The 14,351-nt window shown below is 42.5% G+C and overlaps 1 protein-coding gene across 3 annotated transcripts in view; it reads right to left on the reverse strand.

Annotated features, from left to right (window-relative positions):
* SEMA5A (semaphorin 5A) overlaps positions 1-14,351 on the reverse strand; it is a 394,782-nt gene that overhangs the window by 108,612 nt on the left and 271,819 nt on the right. For all 3 annotated transcript variants that reach the window (XM_070411885.1, XM_070411886.1, XM_070411888.1), the window contains exons 7-8: positions 8,220-8,318; positions 6,431-6,644 (exon numbers count right to left, since the gene is read on the reverse strand). In XM_070411885.1, the coding sequence (XP_070267986.1) occupies positions 6,431-6,644; positions 8,220-8,318 (313 nt within the window). The remainder of the gene's footprint in view (positions 1-6,430; positions 6,645-8,219; positions 8,319-14,351) is intronic.

The following is a 14,351-nucleotide window of genomic DNA, read 5'->3' on the forward strand; positions in this document are numbered from 1 at the left end:
GTAAAATAAGGATGATGCCATCTCCTGTGGAAGGTTGTGTGAAGGATTACAGACAGCATGTATATGCAGTCTCCCAGGCACCTGGCAAATTATAAACAGCCATGTGACTCCCCTCAAACCTGGAGTAATAATTGGAGGTTAGAGAGACGCCAACAGGTGCATGCTCAGGCCAATGGTATGAAGGAAGATAATTTATTTAAAATCTTTTCTGACCCTATGACGAAAATCAGATTTGGCTTACAACACAATTTTCAAATGCATCCATCCCTGACAAGATGGACAACCTGCCCATGCCCTCTGATGGGTTGGACGAAGGCTGAAAGTTAGAAAAAAACAGCTCATCGTGCTGGGTTGCATGTCACAGGATGTAGCTCAGCATGCTATAGGTCCAAGACTCATCACTCAGCAAGTTTAACCTCCATGAGTTAGGTGTCAGACTTTAGCCTTGCAGCTGCAGGACTAAAAAGCTCCCACCACTTATGACAAAGATGCTTGTTTGGTAAAATACAAAACTTGGCTGCTGACTATGCAACCTTATTTTAGTTCTGGTTTTCCCAAGCTGCTTTTCTTTGGTAAATACGGTACTTAAGTTTTCCTACACAAACACAGTGGAGTCCCAAGCCCCACTTGTCTGTGTTTTCACTTGTTCTGAGAACTCTGCTTTCATTGACGAATTTACTGTTAGAGCAAATGTCATCTGTCCAGAAAGTGCCTCACAGACAATTCAGGAAAGGAACTGCATAGCCTCTGCCTAAAGGGCTCCCACCAACCCCAGGACAGAGCCCAACAAGGTCACCCGACCTGGCCATGCCTGGATCACTGAAGGGCAGGTTCTGTCGCCTGCTCCACAAAGCCCATGACCTCATAAGCGGAAACAATTTCTCCTGGCCTTAAGCATAGAGGGGATTTTTCTCTCTTCAAATGAATTACCTTTAATCATTAGTAGGTTAATCATTATCTTTTAAAGACTATTTAATGAGTAGATAAGATTAAAGTATTTCAAACCAACAGAATTTGAGATTGTTACAGTAAGAGTTTCCTTAACTAAAAGCATAGTAGCTCATAAAAAGTGACACTATTACCATGAGAACCCTTGTGGATTTCAAGTGTCTTTGCCTCCACATGAGATCATGGCCAGAATCTCAGAGAATGGAGAAAGCCGTGGGGTTCAGCAGGACAACCCAAGAAAGGCTAACATTTCCAAGAGAGAAGAAAACAAGCAGACTGCCGAGTGTTGATGAGATTATGTCTGCGTACAAGTCCACACTGAGTTATTAAGGCTAATTGATGAATTAGCTTTTCTAAGTTCACACTGAGGTTTTATTCTATGGCAAGCATACAGTTCCCTCAGAACCCACAAACTCAATTTGCACACTATTAATTTAGAAGTGTCATTTTTTTCCCTTTTCATGGGTTTATTTTTTCCCCCAATTTGATTGCCAATTTCTTAAAAGGCAAGTTTTACAGCTTCTCTATTTTAAGCATCAGCCATTAAACATTTATTATCCTGCCTTACTAGTACAATAATCATTTACTAATGGTTATTAATAATTAGTATTTTAATGCATTAAAGCTGTTAAGGTACTTCTCTAAACACATAAATTTACTTTAAGAGTGATTTTAGCACAGGGGGAAATCTAATTTTAAAAGTTAGATTCATTACCAAACACTTAAACTCAACGTTTCAAACCTGCAAAACATTATCCAATTGATGGCATTGTTTTTGATAACTGACTGAATAAATAATAGCTGAAAATAGGAGTACAAATAAGATGGCAAAAGGAAGATTTTTAAATCTTTAGAACTGACTTAGTTAAAAACATACAAATCTTTTTTGGGGGGTGAGGGGTTTTACAACTAATACAACATGTTCCCTTCTTTTAACACCATCATTCATATTTCTGCTTCTTATCTGGGGGCCTGCTATGATCCCCGAATGGGAAAGCTGTGGAGGATTAAAAGCTTAGGCCATTTCCTCTCTAGAAAAAGTTTGTTGGTCCCAAGAAAGTGGGAAGAGCCAGTGGCACTGCAATATTTAAGAGGCTGGAGCAGAGAGAGCAAGGAGTCTGCAGTGAGGACACTGAAGCGAAGGGAGGCCAGTGGGCAGGGCTGTGGCTTTCCCTGCAGGGAAATGCAGCTCTGGTAGGTTTTGATGAGGAAAGTGACCAAGAGCTCCAGTACAGTGGGGTAAGGACAACCAAGAGCAGATGAAAGACCCAACTAAGTCTGGGGGAAACTGAAACTTAAGCTGAAGTAAAGAAGAGCTGATAGGAGGGAGTAGGCAAAATCAAGGGACATGAGTACAGCATCAATGCCATGTGCACAGGACCACGGTGAGGAAGGCCTGGTGTATCCAGGGAACAGCACACTTCCTCTCTAGAGCACCAAGGGTGTATGTGGGAATGTGGCTGGAGTCAGGGCTGAAAACACAGGCAGGGCAGATCACACAGGCTGGGAAAGAGAAGCAGGTAAACCTGAGGAAGGTGTCCATAGCCAGCCCTGTCCTTCCTCTCTATGCCAGCTGTTACTGACAGCTGATGGCATATCCTGCCACCCAGGTCATGTGGCACAGGTGCAGTGGTGCAGGTGGGATGGGACACCTTCTCAATGGTGTAAAGCCGTAGTGGTATAATAAAAACGTGTGCCTGGAACTTGAGCATTAAATCTGAAGGACTCAACATGCTCAAGGAAGGTTGTTTGAATGGTACCAGGTATTTATGCTGGCTTCTAGGAGGTGTGGTGGGAAGATTAGAGGCTTGGCAGGTCTTTACTCTGGGTTTGCTGTGTCCTGGCAGGACATCACCCTGGACAGACCAATGCCACCATTTGCCTGAAGGTTGGCCCTGAAGTTCTGGGGTCCTGGGAGTCTGAAGTTGCCAATGGGCCTGCCGTGCTCTCTACATGCCCTAGGTCCTGAAGAGACTTTTTTTTTGTCACTGTGCTTGAGCCAAACCTGAACTGTAGCCCTTTGAAAGAGTAACTCAAACACAGAATGGGAGGGAGGAGATCCACTCCAGAATGCTGCCTAAGAGACAGAAAGCATTCCCCAGAGGCCATGGGGCCAGGAGGGATGCAGAGTGCAGAGAGCAGCAGTTTAAGGAAATGTATTGCATCCCGGCACTCTGGAAAGCAGGAAGAGGAGAGGAGTAAACCAGCTCTGTCTTGGACTAAGGGGACTGACAACCACACAGTCTTGACATCCCTGGAAACAAGGAAACACCATTGTTTGCTCAGAGTGAAGGTGATACAGCTGGGATAGGAGACTGAGGATGGGCAGGGGACTCATCCACAGCATAGGAAGGAAGATCACTGTCATCATCAGAAAATAAGAGGCTGCCATTTAAGATTTCAGTACTGTTATAGGTTGAATTGTATACCCCACCAAAAAATATATGTTGAAGTCCAAACCCCCAGTATATTAAATATGTAAATGGGGTGATTTCAGATAGAATTCATTAATACGAGGTTATATTGGAGAAGGTGGGCCCCTAATCCAATAGGGCTGTTCTTATATGACGATGGCCACGTGAGGAACTTCCTAGACATGGCAGAACTAAGGCTGTTTGCTTTAGCTTGTTTGAGTTTCTTTATTTGTTCTTGTCTCATTTAAGAAAGAAGAAATCTGAGCATTTTTATAAAAAGAGAGTGATCACCATTAGAGAGGAAGACATTTAAGGCCATGGCAAAAAAAAGAAGGGATAATAGATAGAGCAACAATCTACTTAAAGAAAATTCCTCCAAAACACACACAGCAGAAAGAACTGAGACAGGACAAATGGTCAAAGAACAGATGGGGTATGTTGTGTGGGTTTCAATTAGGCCAGTGATAATAGATGACTCCACACCCAGGCTCAGTGGAGGACAGAGCAGAGCGAAGTGGGGGACAGAGGCCAGAATCTGTCCTGGATGGAGAGTCAATAGGAGCAGAAAAACGGGGCCGGCCAGCAAGGAGCAGAACCAATATCGCAGGATTCAGTCAAAGAAGGAATTGCCCCAGCAGAAAGCAAGAGAGGGAATAAACAGTGAGCAGGCAAGAACTGGCTCCATCTTTGCCCCAGGAGTCAGGGCCTCCCTGGTGTGGCCAGGGGAGGGAGCAAGGAGTGCTGCTCCATGAGGAAAGCAGAGCCACTGTGAGCTGAGAATCTAAAACTTCCTCTGAACAATGACAGCACACCTGCTGGACTGGGGTGCGCAGTGGGTTAGCTCTCCATGGCCCTTGTTCTACCATCTGACTCTCAAATGGAAAGAATTCCACCCAGAGGGTTAGGAGACTCTCACCATCTGATCAGCCTGTGGGTATCAGAGTCACGTGTAAAGAAACAGCCAGCGTTTATAACTCATGCTCTGACCTGAATTATTTTTCTAGGATATTCTTAAGGGTATCACTTGAGGGAAAAGAAAGAGACTGTGCTCCTAATTACTTTTTACTTTGCTTTCGGCAAACTCTAATTGCAATGCCTTTGGGTGGGGGAGTTTTGATTTTTAACTGGAAACAGCCTGACTAGTAAAAATCAACAAATGGGCAGAACTTTGAGCTACACAGATGAAAGCTTCAGGGATGAAAGGAGACCTTCCGTAGAGAGTGGATGGGTTCAGATGCAACCAGCTCAACAGAAATAATGTTAATGGAGAGAATCCAGTCACTCTTCATCTGGAAATATCAGCCCATGCCTCCCTTTGGAAGCACATAGTCATTCAACTTCCTGGAGAAACGTGATGAGAACATTTCCTTTCCTACAAGGGATTCTTCAAAAGGCAAACTGTGGTGGTTGTTTTGACTATATTATTTGACCAAATACCTGTGTTGTGCTTATATATACACATACACATAAACATTCATAAAAAATAGGTCTAAATAGGTGGTTCTCAATCGCAATTTCTGTTGTCACAACTGGTGGTGGAAGCATGTCATCTAGTGAGTATAGGTCAGGGATGCTGCTAACCATCCTATGATATTCAGGACAACTCCAACCCCAACCAAAAGGTTATATGGCCCAAAGCTTTGATAGTGCTGAGGTTGAGAAGCTCTGCTGTATTTAATTCGTGTGTTCTATCTTTATAGAACTTGAAGGCTCAACATAGTAAATATGATCATGGCAATTTGAAGACTTCATCTTAGCACAAACTCTCAGAAACACGAGGGAATGAACTACATGTGGTACACATGTCTATCCACAGCATTGCATTTGTGAGTGTGTGCATTCACAGTCACACATGAACATACACATAGACGAGGGGATGAGTTTTGGCTGCCTCATCTCAGGACATGGTACAAAGCCAATCTCAATAGTGAGCGGGTAACCAAGTTCTAGCCCAAGATTGAAGGGAAGTCTTATGTGGCTCTTCTCCCATTGTCATATCCAAATGCAGGACCAGAAGTTTCAGCAGTGAGTTAGCCTGAGGACTGACCTGACTGGACAGGCTGTGGATGCAGAGAGACCAGTGACAGCATTGGGGTCCTTATTAACTTTTGAGCCACTGATATAAGTAACTCCAAAGATGTCTACCCTGATTTGATACCTTTCTTTTTAAACTGGTCAAGCTATCTGGAGCTACCAGTAACCATACGCAGTCTTTTACACATTGTCTGAATGTTTCATGAAATGCTAGTAATTTTCTGTTTCAGATCCTATATAATAAAAGGGTAATATACAAATTGACCCTAACAGCAGAACCACTAGGAATGACTGGTCACTATGACACATTGACCACCAGGGGCAGACGCTCAATGCAGGAGCTGCCCCATGGTGGTCAGTGTGCTCCCACAGGGGGAGCTCTGCTCAGCCACAAGCCAATCTGCCAGCTGCCAGTACAGCGGTGGTGGCAGGAGCCTCTCCTGCCTCCTCAGCAGCGCTAAAGATGTCCGACTGCAGCTTAGGCCTGCTCCCTGCTGGCAAGTGGACATCCCCCGAGGGCTCCTTGGCTGCCAGAGGGATGTCTGACTGCCAGCATAGGCCCAATCCCCTGGGGAGCAGGCCTAAGCCAGCAGGTGGACATCCCCAAGGGGTCCCAGACTGCGAGAGGGCACAGGCCGGGCTGAGGGACCCCTCCGAGTGCACAAATTTTTGTGCACTGGGCCTTTAGTATATAATAAAGATGTCAAAGGAAAATGCACATGCGTCTGCAGATATCTTGGACATAACATCACATTTTCTAAATTATAAACAATACTATTAAAAACTAGCCTAAGTTTGATGAATATCAAATGAGTCCTATTCTCATGGTCTACACTGTAGGGACTATCACTGCTCTTTCTATCACCAAAGAGCCACATGATACCCTTCCACATGGAAGTAACAAGCACATTACATTTTGATTTCTTTAGAAGATATGCTTTTCTTTAGAAACTGTGACAGTTTGATTTTGAGCACCATGTAACCAGGCATCGCAGACACATGAGATGGGAAACAGGAGTGACTGAACGACTTACCATTAAGCCACTTGGAGTTGTACTGGGCCGTACGTAGAGGAGGCAAGAGGCCCAGACTTCGGTAAATGGCAGGATCGCGTCCTGGGAAATCCATGGCTGTAGCAGCATATAGCTCCCCGCTGGCAGTGAGGAGAGCCGTGGAATTGTGCTGGGGGCTGTAGGGACAGCGGGCCATGCCGCTGATCACATCATGGATCTCAGTCAGGTTACTCAACTGTGGGTGAGGACAGGAGAGAGAAACCGATTACCCTGGGCGAGCCCTTTAATACTGTTAATGCCTGTACCGCTAGGAAGAATGGGAATCAACCTTTCTGGGGCTCAGGACAAGACACGACCAACTTTCACGCTCTGCCCTTGATGAAACTGTGTGCTGTGGGCATGGTTTAAGTGTGCATGAATCAATCTTTCTCATCATCCCAACAGGGAAACAGAACCTCATGTGAGTGAATGCTCCCCAAATCTGAAGATTGTTATATGTTGCTTCTATTATAATGCATGGGGCACTGCTGTTCTTTCTACTTGAATAAAGACACAGGTTTCAATACTTACAGAAATATAAACCACAATAAAAATTAGGTACAATTTTATCAATATAAGCGTATCAGCATATTATGAATAGCCCAAAACGTGTTCATAGGTAAGGATGTATGATATTTATAGCACTATGCCAAAATTTCCAAAACTTCATTGAGTTTTTAGAGAGAACTCCATGTCTTGCTGTCATCTGGGGGGAATCCAGCCTGTCAATCACTGAGTGAGTAAAGCCCTTTGGGTGGTAAGGGAATCTTGGGTCCACTTGTTCCCTTACTCTTTCCTGAGAGGCAAGAATGCAGATGGGGTGGGGGACACTCAGAGCCACTGCCTGCTCTATGGGTAGCCTTGTAGCCCCGTTAAGTTATTCAAAGTCTTTCTGTCTGAAACTCTCCTTTTATAAAAGGGGACACAAAGGATAACCACCACAATGGGTAGATGTGAGGATTAAATGAGTAAGTGCACATAGGGCTCTTATAACAGGCCGTGGCACCCAAGGATCTCTGTGAGAATCGCTTCAAATCACCATCATCCTCTTTTTTTTTTTTTTACAATAACTGGATGTTAACTCAAAAATAATGAAGCTGATGATACATTATGGTTTTGAGAGAAGTTGTGCAACCAGGAAATTAACCTGATGATAGTTCTCCATTATGTTCCCTGAGAAAGATCAAATGAATATCTCGCATTGGGAAGATGACAGGTTTGCTTTGATAACCCTGCTGCTCTCCTGGCAAAAGATGTGGGACTCTCAAAATCCCTGTCAGTAATCACAGCTTGAAAGAAAAAGCATTGGTTATAACTACTTTGCCTAGAGTTCCAGTGGTTTGTTTCCTTGCTTTAATTTTTTGTCATGTTTCTTCTCCAATTTGTGATATCTTTGTTCATTCAGATTGTGGTTTAAGGCCACGTCAATACTTAGCAGTATCTCTAGAGTAAAGCAGAGTAAGAAAAAAAGAACATGTTTATGATTAATGTTTAGAGTCACTGGTGGGGAAAAAGCTGGTAGAAATAGTTTCAAAATCTATTTAAATTTAATTATAAAAGCTATGGTTATTTCCAGTTCTTTATATAATTGAGAATTGTGATTAGGAGTAAATCAATACATCAAATATGCATTCAATTTGACAAAAGAGGTTTTTTGAATTAAAGAGCAACTCATTGGAGAACAGAAATGCAAAAAAATACACCCGTGCTTTAATAGAAGGTTTGCATTTTCCTGGTATAAGTTTTGTCAAGCCTCAACATGAAGCCGTACCGTGCGATTGCTGCAGACGGGTGTGAATGCATGGGTCCCACAGGTAAATAACCAGTCGCCGGCTACTAAAAGCACCCGGATGTAGTTCTGACATTCATCCTAAAAAATAAAAATATCATAAGAAATTCATTAACAAGGCCTCAGCACTATTAAATAATATGACTATCCACATGCTTGTTCAAGAAGAGATACTATATTCAATTAAAATCCCAGGACTTTTAAAATACATATGCATGCTTCTCCAAGGTGAAGGCCACATGAGAAACTCTGTATGCAAATTGGAACAAGGTTTATGTTAAGTTCTCAAACTGGGTTACATACATAGCAAGATTCTTTTTGATTCTTTGATGGACAAATAAAAATACAACTAACAAAAGAAGGACGTCTCAAACATATGGTAGGAAAGCCTATGCTGAGGGGTGACCCAGAGCTGAATATTTCTTGCAGTTGAAAAGCATTCACAGAAAATCTGGTGCATGGTCATAGGAGTGCATGGACGTGAGCAAGCATTTACTGATCAGATACTCTTTAGGGGGCACTGTGCTGAAGGTCACAATCTAGGCTCTCAACAGAAAAATTAAAATTGAGGGCAACAACAATTACTGTAGAGTTGTCCACATAAGAACAGTATATTCCTAATTCCAGAGGAGAGGGGGAAGAAAGAGGTATAGAAGGGCTTCCCAGAGGAGGTGACACCTAACATAAATTTCAAAGGAAGAGAAAAATTTACTGAAGCTCCCTGAAAGAGGTACTATCTGACACTTGCAAGGTTTTACTGAGCAAAGAAGGGAAAACCCACTCCAGGCAGGGGAAAAGCCTGTGCCACGGCACACTGGCTAGAGAAATCATGGTGCTTTCATTGTGTATAGAAGAGGGAACACAAGCAGGAGAGCCAGACACAGGCCAGGTGTGCCCGGCTGATGAGCTTACATTTATTCTGATTGTGAAGGGACCCATGATATGTTGTTACTGCATGAAGTGCTGACCTGATCCGATGCTTGTGATTGATTATAAGGCCACTGGGGAATCAGTGTGGAAGCTAACCTGGAGGTAGGGGGACTGCAATTCAGAGAAAAGAAGGGAAACCACTTCCATAATTCAGTCCCTTCTCATCCCATGCCTGACTCATGCAGGAGGTGTGAAAAGGCAAAGCCTGGATCCAGGCAATCAACAGGATGTGGGCACTCACCAACCAGCTGGACCCCAAAAAATGACTTAAACCACACGTTGTCCCAAGTCAGGGAGATCTAGACTAAACGGCACAGCAATGCTCCTTCAACCAGGTGGCAACCCAGTCTCCATGAAATGTTAATCTGTCACAACTCAGTCCGCTTTGTGGGCTGGCTGTGAGGATGAAAAGAGCTAAGCTATTTGAATTTGCTTTCTAAATGTAAAGTGAAATATCAAGAGTAGATAAATCTCTTAATACTAGTACTAGCAATAAAAGTGACAAATTATCATGAGGTGCCAACCTGAAGACACTTCAACTGAAGAAAGAAAAGCACAGAATGAAAGAGCTAAGGTAACTGTCAGAAGAATTAAGAAATGAGTGTAAACAGTAGGCAGTAAGTAGGGTAAGTGAGAAAGGTGCACCAGATGGGGAGGTGTGTTCGGTTTTGTCTTTATAACGGGGGAGAGGGCAAGAAAGTTCTATAGAGAAAGAAAAAAAAACACAAGACTTCAAAGAACCTTATTTTATCATCATCCATTCCTGAGCATAGGAGGTCGGGCTCCCACCTCAGGGAACAGAGGGGCACAGAGTTGCAAAGACGAGGAGGAAAAAGCCTAAGTTTGTCTGAGGGGGAGTCCAAAAGACCTTGGAGAACACAGGGCCAAGAGGGCTTGACGCATTAGCAGATAAAACAGATACAAAAATGCCACCAGAATAAAGAATGGGCTAGAGAATTGCACAGAGGAGAGAGGTGGGGATTTTGTTTGTTTTCTGCTGCTGCTTTTAGAAGTTTTTCAAGAATGAGTCAAGATGTTGTTTCTTTTTTTGAAGCAAGAGACTGACTCAAGATAGAAATGTGCTAGAGGCAGTCCCTGTTAATCATAAAGAAGGTCAAGGGTAAAATATTCCAAGAGAATCATTTAGATTGAAAAGATGGGATCTCAAGGCTGAATGCTGCTATAGACCTGGTGAAGAGGAAGCAAGCGCCTCTAATAAATTATGGGAAGGCAAACAATGAAGATAACACAAGTCGTGTTTATCTTAATCTCCTCCCCAAAAAAGACAAAGTGAAAATAGGACTTTAGGTCCTTAACATTCTGAAGGCCCATCACAAACTTGAGAAAGAATTAGAAAGATGGTTAGGGGTTGTCATAACCAGGATGTAGCTTTGTGCCAGGGAGGAAAGGCAAATCCAACTGGTAATTTTTTTTTTAATCTTGAAAAAAGTAAATGAAGGAGAAAATAATATTATTTCAATTAACGCAGAGGTTTTTTGTTTGTTTGCTTTTTGTAAAGCCTATTCTGGTCATCAGAATCACGTGAGGATACAATGGGCGGCTCTGCTATCTGAGGACGGTCATGTGCCCCTGATGAGCTAACCCTGCTCAGTGAGTACGCAGCAAGGAAGAAGGTCAATGCCAGGCACCAGGACGGTCAGACAGGAAGGTCTGTGCAATCCTTTTCTAAAAGGATGGAGGACCCAGCCCTATGGAACCCAGACTCGCTTGTGATAAATGGGACCATGTTCGAGATGAGTCCAGGATGCAAGGTCCTATGGAACACGATGTCTTACAAGAGAAACTTTTGGAGGCAGCTGGTATGTTGTTTCTTCCTGCCAAGAGCTCAACTCATTTGTCAAAAAGATTGGCTCAGCTCATCTCAGACCCTTCCTATTCTTACTCACTTGGAAGTTCTCTTTGGTTTAACTTACCAACTGCCCCCAGACTGATTCTAGAATCAGTTAATATGAATCTTAAATAAAGAAATACATTTGAAATAATAATTCCTTGGTTTTTTGTTTTTCCCCCCAAGAGAGATTGGAGCAAGTTCAAACAAAACATAATGTAAAAACATAAAAATGGGAGAAAGTGGAAGTACTTAGCTTTTGAGAAGATATATTTAGCAATGAAGAGTCAAAATTAAGATTGAAGAAAAATGGTCTGTGTCCCAGGCTTTGTAATAATTATTCTCTTACTGGTGATAATCCTAGACTCAAATTTGCCTATAGGAAATCTCCTGGTAAATCTCTTTGTCAAGCTCTGCTACAAATGTGGCCTTCATATGGATTAGCTGAACTTACTAGACTGCATGGAATCACCTTTTTTAAAAGTATAGACATAATATAGAAGCCCCTTTAGGAGATTCTGTTAAAGGTTTCTCTTACAAATCAGCTTATCTAAATGTCTTTGATTTTTCTTCTCATCTAGGAATTTTTTTTTCCCCTTTATCCCATCTTCAAAATGGTTGAAGGGGATTTAATGACTTCTGGTTTTCCAAGAAGTCATAGTGCTCATTTCCAAGGCCACTAGCAGCCTGCCACCACATGGCTTCTGTTGTTGATAATGAGAGCCATCTATCTACATTTTGATAATACCACTTGGGCATTAAAATGACCCATGTGTGCCTGCGTTCTTGCAAGCTGGTCAACCTGTCCTTGACTTCGAAGCAATTTTTATTTGAATTGATAGCTGAGATGCATAGTTGCTGACTCACTGAGAGCTTTTAGATGAGACTGGCCAAGGCTCATTCCGTCTCAAGGACATATGGTCTTGCCCCGGAAGAGAAAACACATGTTTTAGGATCGTCTTCTTAATGAATTAACTGGTTTTGCCTTATAGCATTTCATCATTTTCCTTTTGAACAGTTATGTTTTGCTTGAAGAAAGACTGTAAGTGTGTAGAAAGATTAACTGTAAACAAGGTAGATGCCTCAGCAACAGCCAGCCCATCGCCAAACCCATCAATTTTAGGGAGGAGGGGGGAAGGCCAGGAGCCTGACAGCCTTTATGTTAATCACAGCGCTTCCACTAAAAGCAGTGTCTGTCTCTTAATGAGGCATTACCTGTGTGAGCATCCAAAGCGAGCATCCAAGGAGCAATTCAGAGTAATTGCATGTGCCTTTTAGGTCCAATGTATACCAACCAAAGTCATGATTACCAGGTGGATTACCATATGGTTGAAAAACCATATGATCCAATCGATATAAATATATATACACAATGTATATAAAGATATATGTGTGTATTTCCGATGTATAAATGTGCATACAAATTATAGAAGTATAGATAAATACAGGGGTTGGCAAGAGGAGGGCTGACTTCAACATCCTCAGGAGGCAGTGGGGCTAACCCAAGCAGGCCGTTGAAATTCAGCTTTGTTTACTGATTTTCAAAGACTACGAGAATGTGTAAATCGGAGCTGGGGAACATCTGGCCCTCAGGCCTTATAAGGCCCAGAGAATCATTTGGTCTGGCCCTGCAAAGGCAACCGCAGGTGGGACTCAAAATTCAATAAATCTAGGAGCTTTTTTCATAGCAGCATATATTTATATTCAGTGAATTATCTTAAGCAAATGATGTTATAAATATCCAAATGGCCCTTGGCAGAAAAAAGGCTACCCTTCTTTTCTGGTGTAATTGATGAAGGTCTGCAATTTGAGCATTTATAAGACTGTACCTAAGTGCACGGTGCCATTGTGGCATTCTTTTGAGTTAACAAAGCTATTGCAATAATCATAACCTGCATGTCTTTTTCCATACGAACAACTGTAAACCTACTTTTTGCCCACCCCTGGATAGACATACAGAGATATAGAAGTATGTTAATCTGTAAACATATATCTATGTATACACACAGATTTTATTAAGATTACACTATGTTACATAACACAGTGTATTAATAAATTGAAGTGTAATTACTATATTTATATTTACATAATACGACTATTTTAAAAGAAGTGACTCCATGGGAAACTTGTTTGGGAAGCTCAATATGAAAAAGAACAAAATTTGGCATGTGTAACCTGCACAGGTTGTTAGTATTTCACCTAAGGAATCCTCAATTTTTGCAGCAATTATTTAGGAGAAAGGCAGGCCTGTAGTTTGCCACAGGCACTGATTAACTCCTAGCGTTCCAAATACTGGCAATTCAGGTGAAAATGTCAAGTTTCAACTCTGATGGCACCAGATTTCCAGGCAGGATGTCATCTTTGCTCACTCAGGTGGAGTTTAACTCTTTACTTACCCAAGTTGACAACTCAGGAGCAGGACCAAAGGGTAGAGCAGGGGAACAGTACACAGAGCCCTTGATCCTAATCAAAACTCTCCCACTGACTAGCAAAATAATTCTAGGAACTTGGTGTTGAAAGTACTGACATGAGATCATGAACAAGAAACTTTTGAAAATTATAAAATGCAACATATACACAAAGCAGCTCTTTCATGCCCTTAATCACCAGTTGTGTTTCTTTTGTCAAGTTCCTAAAGGTCATGGTGGGAAGGGCTTTGGCTCAGACATAATAACGCCAAACAGACAAGGGACTCTTGTTAGATCACCAGAGAATTGACTATTTATGTTTAAAATAACATTTGTGGAAAAGACATTTAAATAGCTCTCAAAGCTGATTTCTATAATGGTCTTTCAAAGGAAACTAAATACAACAGAATTTATTATAAGAGGCTTTGGAATTCATAAAAACAGATTTCCCTCCCCCCTTTTAACACATAGAATGTTTAAGCCATTGCAGCCGACTCACCCCCTTTCTCCAAAGTGAGCTGAAAGTTGTGTATATAAAATGGCACGCAAACCTCAGGAAGAATGAGCAAGCTCAGTGCTTTGCTTCTCTTCTAAACAGGCCCAAAGCAAAGATGTGGCAACATTTTCTTGACCCCGATTCCCTAAATTGTCACTGAGATGGACTATACATGAACCTCTGTTGGTGTCCGTCCCAGCAATCCCAGGGGAGGAGAAAACGTCATCTTCCTCTCCTCGGCTCTGCAGCCCGCTGAGGAAGGCTCTCAGGAGTGAGTGGGCGCGGGCTGCCACCCCCAGGCCCAGCCTGGGCCACGCTCCACATTCCCGGTTCTGCGGGAAAACCCACTGTGTGGAGCAGCACAGACCGCTTTTCTTAGCGCAGGAAAAAGACTACTTCAGTCAGAATGGCTGGCATTTTTCTCATTTTTG

Source organism: Myotis yumanensis, unplaced genomic scaffold, assembly GCF_028538775.1.
Source record: "Myotis yumanensis isolate MYYU_CA2020_CCGP unplaced genomic scaffold, mMyoYum1.0.hap1 SCAF_4, whole genome shotgun sequence".
NCBI classification, from domain to species: Eukaryota; Metazoa; Chordata; class Mammalia; order Chiroptera; family Vespertilionidae; genus Myotis; species Myotis yumanensis.